The 19,770-nt window shown below is 38.1% G+C and overlaps 1 protein-coding gene across 1 annotated transcript; it reads right to left on the minus strand.

Annotated features, from left to right (window-relative positions):
* Positions 1-13: 13 nt before the first annotated feature.
* pik3c2g (phosphatidylinositol-4-phosphate 3-kinase catalytic subunit type 2 gamma) lies at positions 14-19,738 on the minus strand. The gene is made up of 33 exons (XM_055031023.1): positions 19,611-19,738; positions 18,163-18,578; positions 17,542-17,621; positions 16,688-16,839; positions 15,994-16,108; positions 15,797-15,908; positions 15,269-15,339; positions 15,094-15,157; positions 14,884-15,009; positions 14,078-14,108; positions 13,245-13,425; positions 13,028-13,153; positions 12,792-12,920; positions 12,280-12,394; positions 11,861-11,994; positions 11,591-11,779; positions 10,484-10,577; positions 10,295-10,389; positions 9,205-9,385; positions 8,994-9,101; positions 8,453-8,545; positions 7,843-7,972; positions 7,632-7,768; positions 7,378-7,547; positions 6,433-6,589; positions 6,243-6,352; positions 6,000-6,168; positions 5,144-5,262; positions 4,650-4,746; positions 4,498-4,558; positions 3,941-4,020; positions 3,719-3,844; positions 14-3,249 (listed from the first exon to the last, which is right to left on the minus strand). Exons 2-33 carry the CDS (start codon positions 18,493-18,495, stop codon positions 3,088-3,090), a joined length of 4,047 nt encoding a protein of 1,348 aa, XP_054886998.1. The 5' UTR covers positions 18,496-18,578; positions 19,611-19,738; the 3' UTR covers positions 14-3,087.
* Positions 19,739-19,770: the final 32 nt, after the last annotated feature.

The raw sequence follows: 19,770 nt of genomic DNA on the forward strand, positions 1-19,770 counted from the left end.
ATCTCACATTGAATTCATTAAAACAACTTTAATTTGAGTCTTTTCACTACAGAGGACAAAAAATCCCATGTTAAGAAATTATTGCTTTTAACACAATCACTGTTAGCATAATTATTGTATAATTGATAGCATAATTGTATGAAAAAGTTTCACATTTTAAACTTTTAAGTGAGTCACAGTTTCAAGAGACATCCTAATTGGGGTTTAAATAATAAATGACAAAAGGGACATTTCCTTTAACAATTAGGCTGGATGTAAGCTTCATTAAATTGCCATGACAACCAATGGGCACAAGTTGTTTGGCATTTAGATAAAAAAAGGCTCATCTGTCCTGCTACCAAAAAAAGTACCGGTAGTTTACAAACTCAGGCGGTTGATTCAGATAAAGGTGAAAAAATAACATTAGGGGCAAATGTTAATTAATTTGAGGATGTAAAATGAAAAGTGTTAGGTACAACACAAAGTTTTCATCTTTTATCAAAAATGTTTTCTCCTTTCAATTTTCTAAGTTGGTAAATTGGACTGAAAAACATTTGGTGAATTTTACTGTAAACCAAACTTGAGCTTAAGCAATTTCTAAAAACAAGAGTGAGCTGTTTGTTGTTGTTGTCGAAAACGCACACAGAAAAACCGAATGCTGTTTTTTTCTTCTTGTAACCGTGCAGCACAGCCCGCTGCCTAGCAACCCCTTCAAAACTCCGCCCGTCACCTAGCAACCGAAGCGGCACTCGTGCACGTTTGGTCTTCTGGTTCAACCTCTGTATGCGCTGCACAATTTGTTGTTGACTTACCAACTAGAAAACACTTTCTGCATTCTTGTTAATTGTGCGGGAGGCTCAACTTCTGCTGTTCAAACATATACAGTTGTATAATTGAGCATCTGTGGGCTGCCATTTTTATGTGGGAGTATAAACATCGAGTTCGGGGGCGTTGCCAGCAGCTTATTTGGATTTAAAGTGACAAGCGGTTATGAGCAAACGTAAAAGAATGATTTTGTGCAAAAATGTAATGAACATGTTTTGCATAGACATATCCTAACCTGTTAAAGGAAATAATATGTCACCTTTAAAATACTGTGTGGTTGGTTTATTGTTGGTAAAAGAGAGAGAAGTTAATATAAAGTAACTTAATAAAAAAAAAAACGAACTTTTGTGCCCCCAAGTATTTTCAACTTGATATTTTCAGCAAAACATTTGGACAGTACTGACATAGAGCGACTGTGTGTAGAAGAATAGTAAAAAGCCTTGCTCTCTTTTCTGCTTCAAAACAGAAGAGTAAGTGTCCTCAGATTGCCAAATGGTATTTTACAGTAATTAAAAAAAGGACATTTATTTTTAAACACAAATTTTTTTTCTCCCTGCTGAGTAAAGGTCGACTTCATGTAATATTTTCAGTGAGATTATGCTGCTGCTGCAGCAACAGATACGTTTATTTTAGAGCTGTTAACACCTGAGGTGCCAACAAACGTGTCTGTGTTCTGTTACTTTCGCATATCCGGGCTGACAGTGGTGAATGACACCAATTTTAATGACGCTACATGACCGCAGTCATCAAAAAATAGCAACCAGTTCCATTTCCATTCGAGAAACCCGTCAGGGAATATTATAAATAGTCTCCAAAGAGGTATACATTATTGAGCTGAATCTAGTGCAGGGAAGTCTATTTCCATCTCTGTTCATCACTAAATCCTTTAAATGAGGTAAAAGGAAAGTACGGGTCAACAGGCCTGTCAGGACTGGAATGGCATCAAGATAACATGAAGACCCAGTTTGGCCCAGCAGGAGCGAGCGTGCATGTCGATCAGAGTCGGTGTTTTGGTTGCCTCTATGAGCCCGACTGTATTTAAATGCCACTGATGGATAAAACAGTGGATGGAGTGAGAGGGAGGCGGGCTGAGTGTTAACTCGGCCCCTTAGGCCTGAGATGCTGAGTTGTCATCCTGCTCACACAGTCGCTTCGCCTCTCGCCTCTAATTCCACTGGTCAAGGACAGGCAGCCTGGAGGGACAAACATGTCTGTGCAGGTAAGAGGCAGACATCTTGAAGCATCCCTTCACTCTTAATCTGTCACATAAAACACATAAAGTCTCTAGTTTGACTCACTGATTCAAAAAAACAAAACAAAAAAACTAGACCACAAGCAGAAGCAGGATGCTGGGGATGGCAGATTCATTTTCATTGAGGGCAACATCCAGATTATAAATGTCCCCTCTTTGGAAGAGGCTGAGGGTCACTGAAACAAGAAAACAACAAGAAGAAAATCTGACTTTAATCTCGGAATTCTGAACTTAATCTTGGAATTTTGACTAATCTTTTCCAAATTCCAAATTCTGAGAAAGAAATTGTCAGAATTCTGAGATTACTGTCAAAGTTCTGACTTTAATCTTCTGAAATCCAAAGTCAGAAATCAGAGAGAAAAACGTCAGAATTTTGAGGAAAAAAATCTGAATTCTCAAATTGATGTCAGTTCTCTCTTGAATCCCAATTCTGACTTTAATCTACTGAGATCCAAAGTCAAAGTTCTGAGATTAAATGTCTTTTTTCCTTCTAGTGGCCCTAACCGTCTTCAGAGGTCCGGTTTGGAGACCTTGAATGTATTAATAGAACTACATATTGACAAACTGTTAAATTATTACAGCTTTCTCTGCACTCAGTTTGTTAATTATATTTAGTATCTGTTGTAATTTTAAGAGTACAGAAATAAAACTGGTTTATTTTCACTGAAAAAAAAACATGATGTTATTTTGAAGTTCTGTGGCTTTGAGGTCGAGAGGAAAATATGGGCAGTAAATCCTTTCCTTCATAAATTATTTCTATGATATTAATTTGATCTAATTTAATTTTTTAAAAGCTGATTTGGTTTATTTAACTATAAACATGCATTTTTCACATAACTTAAGCCAAAAATCCCAGCCAGTCAGTGCTTTAAATTCTGGAGGTAGGTTAACATAGCTTTTGTAGAGAAATATAATTTATAAAGTTTCTTAGTGGACAGTGTTCTGTATTCCCCTGCCTACATTAGAATAAAACATATAATACAGTAAGTGTGTTGGCACCCCCTGCTGGCGGCAGGCTCACAGTGCAGTCCTCAGATTACACAGTTCCCAAGGGGAAACCAGAGCTCCTTGTCCAGCAGTTCTTCTTCCAGTTTAATACTGGTTGCAGCTACAAATGTCTTCTTGGCCTTTCTGCTCTTCACCGTCACCTTCAGCAAAATCCCATCCAGGAGCGTGATAAAGTTGTACTCCAGCTGTGAGAATGAGGCAGATTTGTTCATATAAAGGTTGTTTTGTTTAATACACTTAAATTAGCAAGGGGTTTACATACTAAACAACCTTGTAGTTCAGAATATTACTGTAAAAATATTTCATGGCTGGTTACAAACATAAAAATGAGCATCCTCAACCTGCTAATTTTTTAGCATCCTCAACATGCTAATTTTTTAGCATCCTCAACATGCAAATTTTTTAGCATCCTCGTCTGTCCAATTAACCACTTGAAATTCAGGATGACTGACATTTTTTCAAGATGTTTTTTTTACCCTTATAAACCAATTATTGCCATAACATGTCACCCATTTTCATGACTTGGATGGACTTTAAGTCACACCATGTGACTTTGGTCAGGACTTCGGTCATCTTAATGAGTATTTCTCACTGCCATCTTGATCTTTTCCAAGTGAAATCAGGCTACAGTGTGCTATAAAGGGTGAAATTTACCAGCTCATTGAAAGTCGGGTGGTCGTTGTTGCTGACCACCTTCGTCTTCCTCTTAGAGGTCTGCGTAGGGTCTGGTCTCAACCGCGTCACCACATAGGCATCAGGGTTTGAACCATTTGGCAACTTCTGTAAAACAGCACAACAACAGAGAACCCATTAGAGCCTGTTTTACTATATTTCATCAGAACACACAACTTTGTTCAAAGAATGATGCAAACTGACGATGTTCTGCAGGTGTTTCACCAACACAGAGAGCTTGCAGTCTGAGTACGATATACGCAGCTGGATCTGAGGACGGCCTCCTGCAACACACAGAGCTTACATCAGACCTCTCTCCTTCAGTCTCCAGTTATGCTGTAAAGTGACAGGTTTTCTTAAAGAGGTTATGATGGGTCTAAAACAAAACATGTTCATTTTTTCCCCCCAATTACACAACCGTATATCTTTGAAAAGCAGAAGTGGAGACTCCTGCACAACTAACAAGAATGTAGCAAGTGGTTTCTGGATAATACGTGAACAACAAAACACTTCTCCAGCAGCCATTGTACAGTGCATACAGTAGTCAAACCAGCTGACCAAATGTGCTGGAAGTTCTCTTAGTTGCTAAGTGGACTGATTTGTGACGTTACAGGGACACCACAAAGCATTAACTTACCACTACAAAATGTCAGGGGTGTTTTTTAGAACTTGTGTTGATTTTAAACGTAGTAGAAAACCAAATGGAAGTATAAAAATATAAAAAATGTAAATTTTGGATAATAGATCCAATTTGATATTACCTGTTCCCACATTTGTTTTGGGATTGGGACCATCTAGAAACAAGCTGCACACATATTCATCCTGCAGATGACACAACGAGACATTTCAAAGTAAGAATTAGCGATTTGGGAGGATTATGAATAACCCTCCTGAGACTGGATTAGACACTTACTCCCTTGCACGGCCCCTCAAAGAGCTGTTTTAAGTAAGTATTCAGCAGAGCCTTCCTCTTCTGTGGGGTAAACGACATTTGATACCAGCTTGGAAACCTTAATGAGATAAAAAGGTTCAGGTTATAAATGTTAATGAATACAAAAGTCAAAACAAAAAGTGGACAAAATCTTACCACATATTATTGGTCCAGTTTCTATTGCAAATATCTTGAAATAAGAGAAGTAACTTTTCAACAAGACATAGGAGCTTCTTTTAAGTCCTTAATTCAATTGTATTGAAGAAAAGGTACCATTTATACTGGCAGACTATTTCACTTAAAATAAAATCTGATGAACTAGGACTTTTTTTAAATCAGTATTAAGGAATTATATCTTCATCAAAAGTCACTTGTAAGTTAGTAAACTTGAAATGAGGAAAAAAACTAAGAAATCTGCATTAGAAACCAGACAAAAGTATTTTGTATCTTTGCAGCATAGTTTGTCTTTTACTCACTGCGGCAGCTTGGATTCAATGAAGTAAGTCTGGAGCTTATTGTGGATCAGCTCAAGCTCCCTGAATGTCTTCTGACTCGTCAAAACTCCATCATCAAATGTTATTCTGAGGTTGTAAGTCTGCAAATCACACACAGTCACACAAAAACAGTAGAGATTTAGTATAACCTGCTGCAGACAGACAGGTTGACAGGATTAAAATATTACCAACTGATGTTTTTGTGTAAATGTTCTTGTGAAGGAAGCAGGCAAATCTCTGAGCCTTCAAAGGACTAAACCTGTCATAAGAAAACCTCTTCTGATCAAAGAGCAGCAAAACACCCCCAGATACCAGTATCACTCCTCTGTACACCAGAAAAACAGGCTTTATGAACTCAAAGTTCAGAAAAAGTTTCTACAGCAAACATGGAAGCCGTCACTTGACAATGAGCGGGGATAATCCTGCAACAGCAAATTAGGGCCACAAGATACAAAAAGAGGAGTACATTTCTGTCAAACAAATCTGACGTTTTGCAATTAATCTGAGAAATTTGTCAGAAAAAAAAATCTGCACTTCAAATCAAAGATTTTTTTTCTGGAAAATTTCTGATTTAATTAACGTTTTTGACTTTTCAAACTCAGACATTTCCATGTTTCGTTTTAGAAAATTTCTCAGATGAATCTGAACATTCCTGAGCTTTTTCCTCACAAATGTTCAACTTTTGGAGGATTTCTAGAAAAATCTCCAGATCAAGCCTAAAATTTTTACATTTTTTGGGGGTCAAAATTTACTGTTCTTTTTTTCCTGGGCCGTCAGGATGCAACACAAAGCGACGTTTTATTGCTAAGAACGCAAAACAACCAAAATTTGACCTCACCACAACTCGTCCCTTGACAGAAAAGTCCTGGATGACGGCTTTCTGGATGTTGGTGTTGGTTGCGGGAAAGCTGTGCCGGCGTATTGTGTTTTGCTTCTTTGGCTGAACCATTGTGTGGGTGAAGAAGTTAAACTTGACAGCCACACAGTCCATACTCTCCTTGATTTTTCTACAGCAGAGTTCATCACTTGATCAGCACAACCGCAGACAAAATATACGTCCTGGGATTATGTGTGAAGTTACCTGGTAAAGAAGGAAGTGGCTTCTAGGTCGGTGTCATGAGGTCTCAGGTTGTTCAGGACGAACTGCAAGTCATTGAAGTCCTTCAGTTCTGGGAGTTCGGCAGAAAGCAGCTGGGAAAATCCACATTTTTAAGGTTCAGGTGCTCTCAGACAGATGAAGACGCTTGTGTGTTTGATTCGAAAGGTCTTACCAGCTCCAACATGCTGAGTATCAGGGCAGAGCGGCTTCTGATGATGTTATAAGCTTCGCAGCAGAGCTCCACAAAGTGATGCAAGCGCTGAGGTTTCTCTCCGCCGCCTGTGATGAAGTGCTGCATCTCGGACGTGAAAACGAAGGGCTTTCTGTCCCTGATGTCATGTGAGAAAAGGATTTTGCAGATTTATTATGTTTCTGTATTGTTTTCTTTTGTTTTATAATTATTAACCTTTGGGCCGGACCTTACACAGGGTGTTTGTGCAATAACTGCATATTAACAAACATTATAGTTTATATAAAACTCATGTAAAGTGTGGAGTTTTAATGTTGTTACAAATAGAGGGATTATCAGTGTACTGCACATGTCGCCTCCAGAAAGTAAGCAAGAATACATTACTCTAATTATTTAAAGTATTTATAATTAGGCCAACAAAATGATTTAGAAGTTGCAGCCAACGAACATCACCTGGCGAAGCATGAAGCTAAATGTTTGTTGGTTCTCCATGTTTGGTTCTTGTTCAGAGCTACTATTAGTAAGAACAAAACTGAATGTTGTTTGGACAGCGTATTTTGCCACACTTTGATAAACAATTGTAGTTCTGTGACAACAAGCTGCATGATGTAACGAAGGCAACCAGTAGCAGCTTAAAGGTGAGTTTGCAGGCTCTTTCTGAAGTCAAGTTGTGCGCATATTGGTGTGTTTACAAATAAATAATCTCTTTGTACAATACTCTGTTTTAAATTCTGACGTTACATGTTTTTGGTACCAACATGGAGCTGTCAGGTCTGCTGATGTGTAGGCATATCTATTAATGGGTACAAAGCTTATTTTTTTCTGTTTGTTTGTTCAGGGCACCAACACTGGCTCTATCCAGGGGCCCTTATCATTCTAGATCCGGCCCTGATTATCCCCACTACATTCCCTTTTCCACCAACTTGCCTAGATATATTTGCAAACTTCTGTGCGTTTCCCATGATTTTGCCAAAGTCAATGTGGAACATGTGTCCGCTCTGCTTCAGCATGATGTTGTCATTGTGGCGATCACAGATCCCCAGGATGAAGGTGGCTACGCACCAACCCGCACAGGAATAGATGAAATTTGTCACCGCCTGCAGATGCACAGCAGAAGGTTGATACAAAATGACAAGAGAAATACCCAACAGTCAAACATCCACATTGCCTGAAGGCTCAACCTTTTCGTAGCCTTCTTTAGTTCTGTTCAACATGTGGAACCATTTCTCCAGCGTGTCGACTCGGATCGTCCCACCCAGACCCCACTCCTGGTGGATCTTTCGCAGCGTCACGGCATCTGGTACAACTTCCACCAGACCTGATCACCACAAGCGATGTAAGTAAGGACGATCTCAGAGAACATGGAATAATAAGCCAATGAGGATCCTTTACCCTGAGCTTTGCCGGTAGAAACACACCGAAACGTGATCATCTGCAGGTCCAGCCCCTCCTGGAGCCAAACCCAGTCCATCACACGGATTATCTGAAGAATCAGCATTTCCTGACGCAGGTCTTCCCCCGTCTGAAAGTCGTATTGTGAAAGTCTAACTGGTTGGGTGTTTTTCTTTTTTTAAACACTTGGAGCGACAAAGTTCAGGTTGGTAAAACATTTATTAAATGTATAAGAAGAAATATCAGGTAAGCAAAAGGTAACCTAGAAAAACAGTTTTAATCAGGGACAAACTGCTAAATTCAACTTGTTTTATGCCATTATTAGAAGTTGTGATCTTGTTAAACAGCCAGACACAAAATACACCAGCGTCAAATGGCAGACATGTTTGTGCACTGAAAAGATTTGATGAAAAAATGCAAAATCTGCACCAAAGAAAGGCGCTTTTCCTGAAAATACATTTTTTTGTAAATTACTGAGTCTGAGTGTTTAACTGAATCTTTTTAAAGACACTGCGGTCTCAATTTCACTCTAAGTGAGAAAAATGAAATAGAAATTAGGCAAAAACCATCAGAGATATCAACAAGCAGTTTGTTGATGATTGTCACTAACCTTGCAAATGACACTGGCGGTTTTGGCCAGAGAGTCTTCACAAATGAATGTCACCCCCAGAGGAGCAGTGTTGGAGCTGTAGAACTTACATGCCTGCAAAAAAAGCACAGAGGAGTAAAAACTACAGCAAAACCCTGCAGATACTGACCGACATCAAGTGGAATACTGCAAAAACACTAAATCCTACCAAGGATTTTTGGTCTAGTTTCTAGAGCAAAAATCTCAAAACAGTTGAAATTGTGCAAAATTAAATAAGTAAGTTTTCAACAAGATATAGGAACTTATAATTCCTTAATATTGGGTAAAAGAAAAATGACTAGCTATAGATGGAAAAAGTTTTGTTTTAAGTGAAATAATTTGCCAGTGGAACTAGTACTGTTTAAGAAATAGTTTTATGGCATTATTTACTTAAAACAAGCGCTTGTATCTCGCTAAAAAGTTACTTTAATTTTCTCTGATGTCAAATGTGCCAAGATATTCAGGCTAGAAACTCGACTCTTGGTTGGATGTTGTGTTTTTGCAGTGACGTGTGCATGCTTACATCCACATTGACAGCTTTTACGCTGACTGCAGGGTCTAGAGGCAGACGGCAGCTGATGCCACTTTTGAAAAACTCATCAATAACTCCCTTTTCTCTGTTCAAAACATTCTGCAAAAAGAATCAAATGGTGCAAAAATGTCAAACCAAAGAAAATGCATTGGCAACTATTTCACTACTCTGATAAAAGGCAACTTTATATGGTTTTACAAACCTTACGTTGAGCCTTGTCGGCAGAGTAAATTTTTTGGGCCACCTGAACCAGGACTTGCACCAGACGGGATTCATGATCCAGCTCCGTCCTCAGTGCTCGGCCACAGCAGTGCCTCAAGGCAGCCTGCACTTTACTCAGCCAGCTTTGGAAGTAGCGGTCAGTGTGGCTGTCCTCCAGCAGCCTGCCGGGATATTTAAACCATAAACACGTGAACAACAGACATATAAATACCTAAAATATTTAGATTAACCCTTCAAGGCCAAGTCTCAAATCTCCACCTGGTTATTTTAATTGTACAAAGTTCTTTAAATGGTCTGTGACTAAATATTTTTTCTCCATTGAAACTGAAACTTTCAATATCCAGCAGTTATTTACAATTTACCATCTATTAAAAAGTGTTTCATCAGATTAAACTGAACTCCCTCCTGCAACGGTGGGAGTGAAATTACCGTAATAACCCAACACTGGCTGGAAAGCGAAACGTCTCCCTTTCAGAAACCGTGGGGATTTTTCAGATAGTGCAAAACATCACAGAATTACTGTAACGCAAAGTTGGACGGCAAAAATGTGTCATCAGTGACACTTTTTGGCCAATAAGGGGTTGATTACAATTTTTGGTCTAGTTTCCATTGCAAATATTTTATTATTAATGTACAAGTACCTTTTTGGGAGGATATAAGAGCTTGTTTTCAGCAATTTTTAAAAAAATGTACTAGATCCACCAAGAGTTGTAACTTATGACAACACATTTTCCCCCATGTTATTTATCATCTACATTAAAGAATTATTGGCTGAAAACAATGCCTATGTCTTTCTGAAAAGTTACTTGTAAGTTTGTGTTGTTTTATTTAATGGTTAATAAGATATTTGCACTGGAAACCAGACCAAACATTTGATGTTTTTCAGTGCATGTTCTGTTGGTTTATCGTTTCCTTAATCTGAACAGTGTGATATTTTAATTCCTGTATAATTTTTTATCAGGCACAACCGGTGCACAGCTGCTGTAATGAAATATGTCATATAGTTAGAAAAAATCTTATTTTAATTTAACACACAAGTCCTTGTGCTCCCAGTTGAAAGTCCGACTGACCAGTATAGCTGATGAGCAATCCGTACGTTCTTCAGGGATCGGTCCAGCAGCAGCGTCACCAGAGGCCCGTCAAGTTTCCGTTCGCTCTTCAGAGCCTTTAAGAAAAAAAAAAAAACAGAACAAAAAGGTTATTCAGTTATCAATATCTGAAAACCTTCTGTGAACAAAGTTCTGTGTTACTTTCCTCACCTGGACCAGCTGTGGCAGAAACAACTCCAGCTCTCCATCTGGAATCTGAGCAAAATAATCTACCGCGGCTTTTCGGACCGTCTCATCTGGGAAACTGAAGGAGAAGTTTTAAGAAGCAAGTTACTTATGAGCTGAACGCCAGGATATTGAGAGAGACTTTACTTCTTCTAGTTTCTAGTGAAAATAAAACTACAATAACGTAAAAGTAACTTCTCAGTAAGATATCAGATACCAGGTAGAGTCTGGGGTTACAAAACGTAACCAGCGTTTTAAGTTAATAATTCCTTGATATTGTTCAAAAGTACAAGATCCACTGGCAGATTATTTAATTTATCATCTGGGGGGAAAGACTTGTTATAAGTGAAATAATCTGCCAATGGAACTAGAACTTTTTCATCAATATTAGAGAATTATTTACTTAAAACGAGCTCCTGTATCTTTCAGAAAAGTTACTTGTAAGTTAGTTTGTCTAATTTTCAGAAACTAGACCAAACATACTTGGTAATATTTTGTGTTTTTGCATCGCAGTAAACTGTTTGTGGAAACCCGGGAGACGATTTTATGACTTTAAAAGCTTAAAGATAATTTCAGATCATCCAAGTTAAATAGATCGGCTTGAATGAAAACACGTTTATTATTGTTTTATTACATTAATAAAATTCTGCAATGATATCAGGAGAAAATCTGGAAACCTCCACGAGTTTGGTTCATCCTCAGATACAGTTTTTCTTAAATTTGAAGTTTTGACTGAAACATATTTCACAGACAAGTATTTTTATCGTAAATGCAAAACTTATACATTTTTATACAGTTTTGGCTAAATTACTGCTACGGATATGTTATTCTTTCAGCGAATTATCTCTTTTTTAATCTACATACTCAAGTTAACAATTAATCAATTACTAAATTAGTTGGCAGTTATTGCAATAATTGATACAAATGATTATACCGATGAATCATGTTTTGAGAAATGTGTGTTTCAACCCCAGAACAACAGCAGGTGAGCGACTCGCTCACATTGCCCGAGTCTTCAGCATTAAAAATCAGCCGAGGCAGGAAACATGACATTTTATGCATATTCTGTGAAGTCATCATGTTTCTGTTTACCTGGGCGTCAGCAGGAAGAGAGCCTCTTCTGGCAGATGGATGGGCCAGTTCTCCACCACTGTGTAGATTTCCGTCAAGTCCTCAGGCTGCCACCGGGGGACGCCGCCGAGAAGGAGGTGGAGGAACGTGCTTCCTTTGTCGCTGCAGGAATGTTTGTCCCACAGGAAAGACTTCTGATCTTTTGTCAGGCTGGAAATGCAAAGAGAAATCTATGAAGGGTTTATGTAAAAATAACAAAAAACAACCTAAATTCCTGATACTCCTACTCACAAGGAGAGGCAATGCATTTTGGAGATCTCTGATAATTTCCTTTGCACTTCATCACAAGGACGAGTAAAGTTGATTAACCCGGGAAGAGCAATGGGTCTGCAGTATTTCCACACATACTGCTCGTCAAATTCAAGCTGTAAAACCAGACTAATATGTGAGGAGGTATTTTGATCATCTATTTACAGGTAAAGATTAGGGCCACTGAAAAAAATCTGATGTTTTACTCATAATTTTGGCTCCATCGCCCCCAAAGCTCTGACTTTAATCTCAGAGGTAAAAAGTCAGAATTCTGAGATTAAAGTCAAAATTATGACTTTTTATAAAAAGCCAAAATTTTGACAAATAAGTCAAAATTCAGAAAAACTGAGTGGCCCTTATCCTCCTCCGTATTTAGTCAGAGTGAGGTTTGTGTTGCTCGCCTGCAGGATGACTCCTTTGGGCTGCCTGTGGCTGTCGGACAGGGCAGGAGACGGAGGGAACGGCGGCTCAGGAAGAGACGACATGCTGAGCAGGACGGCTCCTCTTACAAAAGACCTGAACAGACACAGAGTAAACAGAACAATCTACAATCACAATAACAAAACAACAACAAAAAAACAAATAAAATGAACTATGAAGTCTCTGTAAACAAAAACAAAGGGCTACTGAATTAGCTGTTAAGATCAGTTCATTTCTGCCAACTCATCCAATTTAGTATTTTTGTGTCTTATTCTATCAACCAATCACAGCCCTTAGAAGACAAGGTCACCCCCAGCAACGGGGTGAAGCATATCTCTTCTCTAAGATGGAGATTTCTGTCAACTGACGGAGGAGGCGAGTTATCACACTATCCCTCTGCCTCATCAGAACAATGAGAAAATGAGCAAAACATTAAAGTTTTACAAGTAGATACACATTTTGCTGAATGACTCTTCATGATCCGTAAACCTACCTGTCGCTGTACAGGGGCAGAACAGCCCAGCTTAAAGGTTCTGGGTTTTTCCCTCGCTTTGTGCCTTTAAGGCGAAATGTCAGCATGCACTCATATGGCAACTCACTCACTGGAACAGGAAACACCATCCTGAAATTTAAACACAACACGCAGCCTTCTGGGTGTTTTTCATCTTTCAGATTATACATTTAAATGATAAAATAATCACTGAAATCATTAGGAGCTCCGGCCCTTACAGGCGGTTACAGCAGATGTTGTTTCCTTGTGAGAACGCCGTGCTGATGTTCTCCGAAACGCCGGTCTCACAGATCTTGTTTTCTCCGTATGTCAAGTCGCAGGAAACAGAGAAACTTTCATAATTACTGTAATTGTCAAAAGGTGATAAAAATAGACGTGTGCCTCATTAGTTTCTGTTCTGGATGGATGAAGAAGAATAAGCGAGCGTGCACAAACCTCATCCAGCTCGGGTTTAGTTTGTAGATGGAAACGATGCTGAACTGCAATATATCCGGATTCTTATCGACGTCATCGGTTTGGGGCGTGCCGATAAGTTTGTGGGATCTGAAGTCTGACTGGAAGTTATCAAAATATATCTGCAGCACTTTGAGCAGAGCCCCGTTGAGCATGATCAAGGCTGAAATCAGAAACAGGACGAGTCAAAACTTCAAACAACTTCACTAAAACACGTTTTAATTTTCAATCAATGTCAGAAAAGAACCTTCAACTATCACTGCTATATTGTTTTGTGCATCTAATCAATCATTTCTGCGTTAATTTATTTAGAACCAGTGATTTACAAATGTCTGGTTCATCATATTTTTGTGCAAAAGTGGGTAGAGTACCCAAAAATTGTTCTCAAGTAAGAGTAGCATTACTTCAACATATTTTTACTCAAGTTAAAGTAAAAAGAAGCCACCCAAGAAATGACTCTAGAATAAAAGAGTATTTGGTAAAAAGGTTGCTCAAGTAGAGTAACTGAGCAAAACATAATTTATTTAATATTTAAAAATTACATCATTAGATGAGCCAAAATGTAAAGTTATGCAGAAAAGATATTATTTTAATGACCAAAATTCATATAACATAATTACAAAGTAATAAAATCAGGCAAATGAATCATTTTCCCAAATCAATTTCTTCCAATATGAACATTTAACAAAAGCTGCAGGTAATAAGACCAAATGGAGAATTGACAGAATCAGACTGGTGTTTTTTGGGGAGTTCAGCTCCTCAAATAAATGTCTTTTCATTCACATACAGACAGAAAATCCTCTGTAGAGACTCACCAGCTTCACACTCCATCATTTGATCGTCGTTCTGTAAAGAGAAATATGTGCTGTAACTATGCACAGGCGATTAATGATGTCATAATGCAACTATGAGCTTTAATGGTAAATACTCTGTTGTGTTTTCACAACCAACACAAAGTTTTTCAACGTTCTAATTTCAACTCTAAAACTTTCTGAGATTAATCGTAATAATCTCTGGCTTTCTTGTCTGTCTGCTGTAGAAACATTTTTTCACTTTTAAGAGTCAAAAATCTGACATTGAAAATTTTATTTCTTTCAAAAGTCATAAAGAAGATTTCAGATTTTTTCTAGAAATTTTCTGAAATCAATCTTAAAATTTTCTAGCATTTTCTCAGAAATTTCCAATTTTCACCAGAACATTTCTGAGATTAATAAATTAGTGGAAATTTATTCCCCATTTGTTCTGAACTGGCCTTCGTAATGTGCAGCCAAAAACAAACTTTTATTTCAATTTTTAAAAACACCTAAAGCACCAACCAGGTCAAAATGACGTTGCTCATCATCAGAAATTTCGGTGTGAGTTAATTTTTGGTTTATCTCTCAGATCAGACCTGCAACTGAAGGAAACCAAGGAATAAAGTGGTTTCTAAAGTGTAAACCACATCATTGTTTGGTTGCATTGGAAGTTTTTACAAAGCAAATAGATGAAAATAGTGTAATATTTGGGCTGACTCCTGTAGCACTGCTCACAGAAAATGAGGCCTAGCAGGTTTTCTGTTTTAAGCAGCATCCTTCATCTCAACTCTCAACATAATACTGCCAAATGTGTAGCAAACACCTACCATATGCACATGACTGATTCGATTAAGGGCACCAATGGCATCCTCTAGCTCCTGACACGTCAGCCCAGATAGAAGATTACTGATGACGCGAACATTAGTCACAACCAGAGGGATATTCTTACTGCACTGCAGACACAAAAAGACTCCAAACGTTACAAAGTGACGTTTTGAATGGAGGCCATAAAGACCAGCCTGGTTCTTTCCTCATACCTTTGAGCTCATGAGTTCGTTCACATGTTTGTTGAAGGCACTGAGCACATTCTCCAAGCTCAGCCTGAGGAACGATAAAACACACGCAGACGTCAGCCTGGTTGCTGCAAACAGCGGCTGACTCGAGCGACACGTGACGAAAACAAACGAGAAATGTGAAACGTTGTTGTCTCACTTTGCGGTGCAGTGGACGCTGACTGGCCGCAGGAACTGGTGCAAATTGCATCCAGTTTTCCCATCTGCAGCCTGAGAAAACAGATTTAAATAGTTAAGTTGAAGAATTCAAAGGTGTACATTGGAAAGAAGTTGTTAATTATTCTGACGTTGTGTATTTATAATTGTCATTATTACTAATATTATTATTATTTTGGGTCTGTAGATTTTCTTGCTTTGTTATGAGAGTCAGTTTGTAATAATTTTGCTTATGCATTATAAGTTATTTGTTTAAAGTTTCAAAACTTGTTTGAAATAAATGAAGAAAAAATGAAGTGAATTTTGCTTATGCAGAATAAAACCTCACGCTTTCTCATTCATTCAGTTCTTCCTGGATCTTAAATACCAGCATTTATAAATGCACATAATCAGGGTGGAGGTTTTTACAGCCACATTTAAAAACCTCTCTGTGTTTGCAAGAGCAGGATGTGAAGGTTAAAGATAAGACCAACCCTGGATGGTAAATCATTTGGAGTTTAAATTGACTCACATCTCTGGCAAGATGGCGATTCAGATTATTTACTCGAACCAGTCGGAGGTTGATCGCCTCTTTTGTCTTGCAATACATCTGAACTCTCTCATGCAAGCCAAGACGTTCTTCACTACAAAGAAAAGCTCAATTTAACTGCATGTCTGCGAAAAAAAATCTACGTTGTTGACATGAACAGAAAGCAGTGACAGACTCACTTTGTGAGGAAATCCTCAGAGTCACAAAATTTTAAGACATAATCCTTGCTCGTGTCAGCGGTGCGGTCAAGCAACTTGAAGTATTCATCTATTAGGTCCTTCACCTTCTTGTTCACTGATTGAAACATAAAGTAAAGGTTACACAACGGACAAACTGTGTTTTTAAGTCTGTCTTAATTAACTACAACACCCAAACTCTTCAAACCTGGACTGGATTATTCTGCTGTAAAAGCAGAATATTTAGAACCATGTTTGTGAAACTGCAATGAATATTCTGCTATTAGTTGAGAATAATCCAGTCCAGGTGTTGCAGTTTTGGAGCTGCAGCAGTTCCAGTGTGATCCAGATGCAAAAAAAGTGGTAAAAATCAACCTTTATTGAAGTTTCACAAATCACAAACATGGTTCCAAATATTCTGCTATTAGTTGAGAATAATCCAGTCCAGGTGTTTTAGTTTTTAAACTAGAGTTGATTAGAGATGCAGAAGGCAGTGAAAAATGAAGTGGAATCGCCCTTTAGCCATTTCAAATCAAATCAAAAGCCAACTTCAGCTTCGTGCAGCTCGCTTGCTCACAGTTAATTATTTGTGTGTTTTTAATGTAATGAAAAATCCACAGAATGCTCAGATTTTTTTTTACAGGAATAATCATCAGAACCAGTCGGTTGGTAAAATAACGGTTGGCAGGGATCTTACTTGGCGTGGGAATGGGAAACTTGATGGTGTCGTTCTCAGATATAGTGACTTTCACCTCCTGCTGCAGCAGCGCGGGGTGGATGTGTAACAGTCGGCCCCAAACTACGCCCGGGTTGTGAATCCTGTCGCTGTGTTGGTATCGCGACATCAACCTGTTGGAGGAGCCAAACAAAACACCGTCTGAAGAAATGATGAGCAGAGCAAATGTCTAAATAAGACGAGTTTGTTTTGATTCAATCATTTCTTAAGATTGATGAGAAAGTACTGATTCCACTGACAGATTACTTCTCTCTGGAAAAACATAAAATCTAATAAAGTATTGGTTTCTAGAGGAAACATATTAATACACTTGAAATAATATTAAACTAACTTAAGCATAACTTTTCAGCAAGAAAAGAGTTATAAAGGAGTTAGTTTTAATAAAACGTTCTGGTTCCACCGGCAGATTAATTAACTTATAACGGGAAAAATGTCTTGTTTTAAATGAAAGTCTGCCTCTTACTTTAAAAAAGCTCTTATTGCTGAATAGCTACTCATAAATTAGTTTATTTCAAGTGTAAAGATTTGGTAAGATTTTGTATTTTTCCAATTAACTTATAACAAAACCTAATTCCCATGTTATATGTGAAATAATATATAGTTTTACATCAATATTAAGGAATTATTGATAAAAAACAACCTCTTTTGTATGTTGCTGAAAGGTTACTTTTAAGTTAGTTTTGTCTTAATTGAAATGTGACATTTGCAGTGAAATCTAGACAAAAACATTCGGTGAGATTTTGTGTTTTTGAGGCGTGAAGAACAGCAGGAAGCCACAAAAGCTGCAGGGATGAGAAACGTGTTTCATGTCTTACTGAGCTGCTGCGTTGCTGAAAGAAGCCAGATCACCTGTGCTGCCTTGTGGAGAGTCGATCAGCCGGATAGCCCAGGGATCCTACATGTGAAGAAGTTATTTTTTCTCTCCCCACATTTACAGCTGCAGTTTGTAACTTTTAAATAAAGTGGGAGAGGTGAATTTCTTCAGGCAGCAGTAGGAGGCGGGTAAAGTACCCAAAGGTTTTACTCAACTAAGAGTCGCACCATTTCAACATATTGAAAGTGAAAAGAAGTATCCAAGAAATTCCTCATGACAACAATTCATATAAATATCAAAATCAAGCAGAATATTTTTTCCCATATTAGTTTCTTTCAATAAAAAACTTATGAAACTTAAAGAAAAACTGCAGGTGTGTCTGTGTTTGGTTAAAACGTTAATAATTCATTCAGTGGGCAGAAAATTCAGCAATTTTACCCTGATGAGAGTAGAGAGATAAAATTACTTTTTACTCAAGTAGAAAGTACAGCTTAACAAAAAGTGCAAATGTAATTGAGTAAAGTAGTTACTACTTGAGCTTTGCTCAGAAAAAACTTTTATCAAATTTGCATAAAAACAATTTCAAAATAAAAGTTGCAGTGGATTCCTGAGGGATACTCACATAGCTGTGCACTTCTGTGTTGGATCGCGTCAGTGGAGGAGTGCTGCGGTCATTAGCGAAGGGAAACTGATTTCTGCTGCCGCCTACAGGAGGCGGGTTGCGTGGAGGCAGAGGAGGCGGTTCGCGCCGCGCCCCAGTGGGGATGCTCAGAAGCCGAGGTCTTGGTGGAGCTGAAGGTGGTGCGTTGACCCGGGTCTGCTGGTTGGGGTTTCCTGCGACTCCAGGCATCGTCGTCTCATACTGGGGTTGAAGAGCCTCGACTCCATGAATGGATTCATAATCATTCGCTAAGTCGTCCCTCAAAGGACTTGGATCGTCTGACATGAAATCCATAGGATTTTTGTTTTTTAGGCTTTGGCTGATGGGGTTTGAGTTTCTCTGCTGGTTCTCACTTCATTACAGAACAAGATGAGGAGCTAAAAGACAAGACAAAATAAATCGGAGTGAATTACACTGCAAAAACACAAAATCACACCAAAGTATTTTTTGGTCCACTTTCTAGGTCAAATATCTTAATAAGGAATAAAGTAACTTACACTTTTTAGCTCATTTTAAGTAAATAAGTCACAAAAACTATAAAAATACTATTAGTACTACTAGCAGATTATTTAACTTATAATAATTTTACCATCTTATAAATGAAATAATCTACCAAAAATTGACTTAAAAACGTTGTTTGCAAGTTTCCTTTGAGATAATTTTAGTGTATTAACACAATTACATAAGATCTAAAATACTTGGTCACATTTTGTGTTTTTGCAGTGTACATCAAAGGTGGAAACGTATTGCAGCACTGTAAAAACATTAAATCTCACCAACTATTTTACGTCTGGTTCCTGTTAATACACAAGAATTAACTAAGAAGTGACTTTTCAGCAAGAAATATGAGCTTGTTTTTAAGTCAATAATTCCTTAATATTAAGAAAAACGTTTCAGTTCAACCAGCAGATTATTTTCTTTTGTTATAAGTTAAATAATCTGCCAGTGGACTAGTAATGTTTAACCAACATTCAGGAAGTATTTACCCCATAACAAGCGTCTGTATTTTTCTGACAAGTTACTTTTAAGACACATTTCTTATTTCAAGTGAACTAAGAAAGTTGCACTAAAAGAGCAAAACCTTGGTGAGATTTTGTTTTTACAGTCAGAAAAGATAAGAGCCATTTTATGAGTGGCTTTGCAGACAACCTGGAGGTTTATGTTGCTCTAATCATTAACAAGATTTCAAATCCTAGCAGGAAATGCACCAGACCCGCGCCGCTGAGGTTCTGGAAAAACCCTGAAACTCTTAAAAACCAGTCAGAACCTGTAAAAACGATCCTTCAAAACTAAAGTGAAAACATGTCAAAAAGAAGATTTAACAGACACCACAGTTTAATGTTGGTCGGTTTATGAGCTGTAGAAGTTATTGTTTACAAAGCAGAGGCTGTGTTTGAGGTAAAACTTACGATTAGAGGCCTGGCATAAGGACAGAGGTGAATTCCCGACTGAAGCCATGCTGAGCGAGTCCAACCTGTACTGTTGCTCCCTGCTGAGTGACCTCCGCCCTCCCATCGCTCCACCCACTCAGGACAACTCATCCTCAACAACCTTCCCTCTGCTGGAGAA

Source organism: Poeciliopsis prolifica, unplaced genomic scaffold (assembly GCF_027474105.1).
Source record: "Poeciliopsis prolifica strain line A6 unplaced genomic scaffold, Auburn_PproV2 SCAFFOLD001, whole genome shotgun sequence".
Lineage (NCBI taxonomy): Eukaryota > Metazoa > Chordata > Actinopteri > Cyprinodontiformes > Poeciliidae > Poeciliopsis > Poeciliopsis prolifica.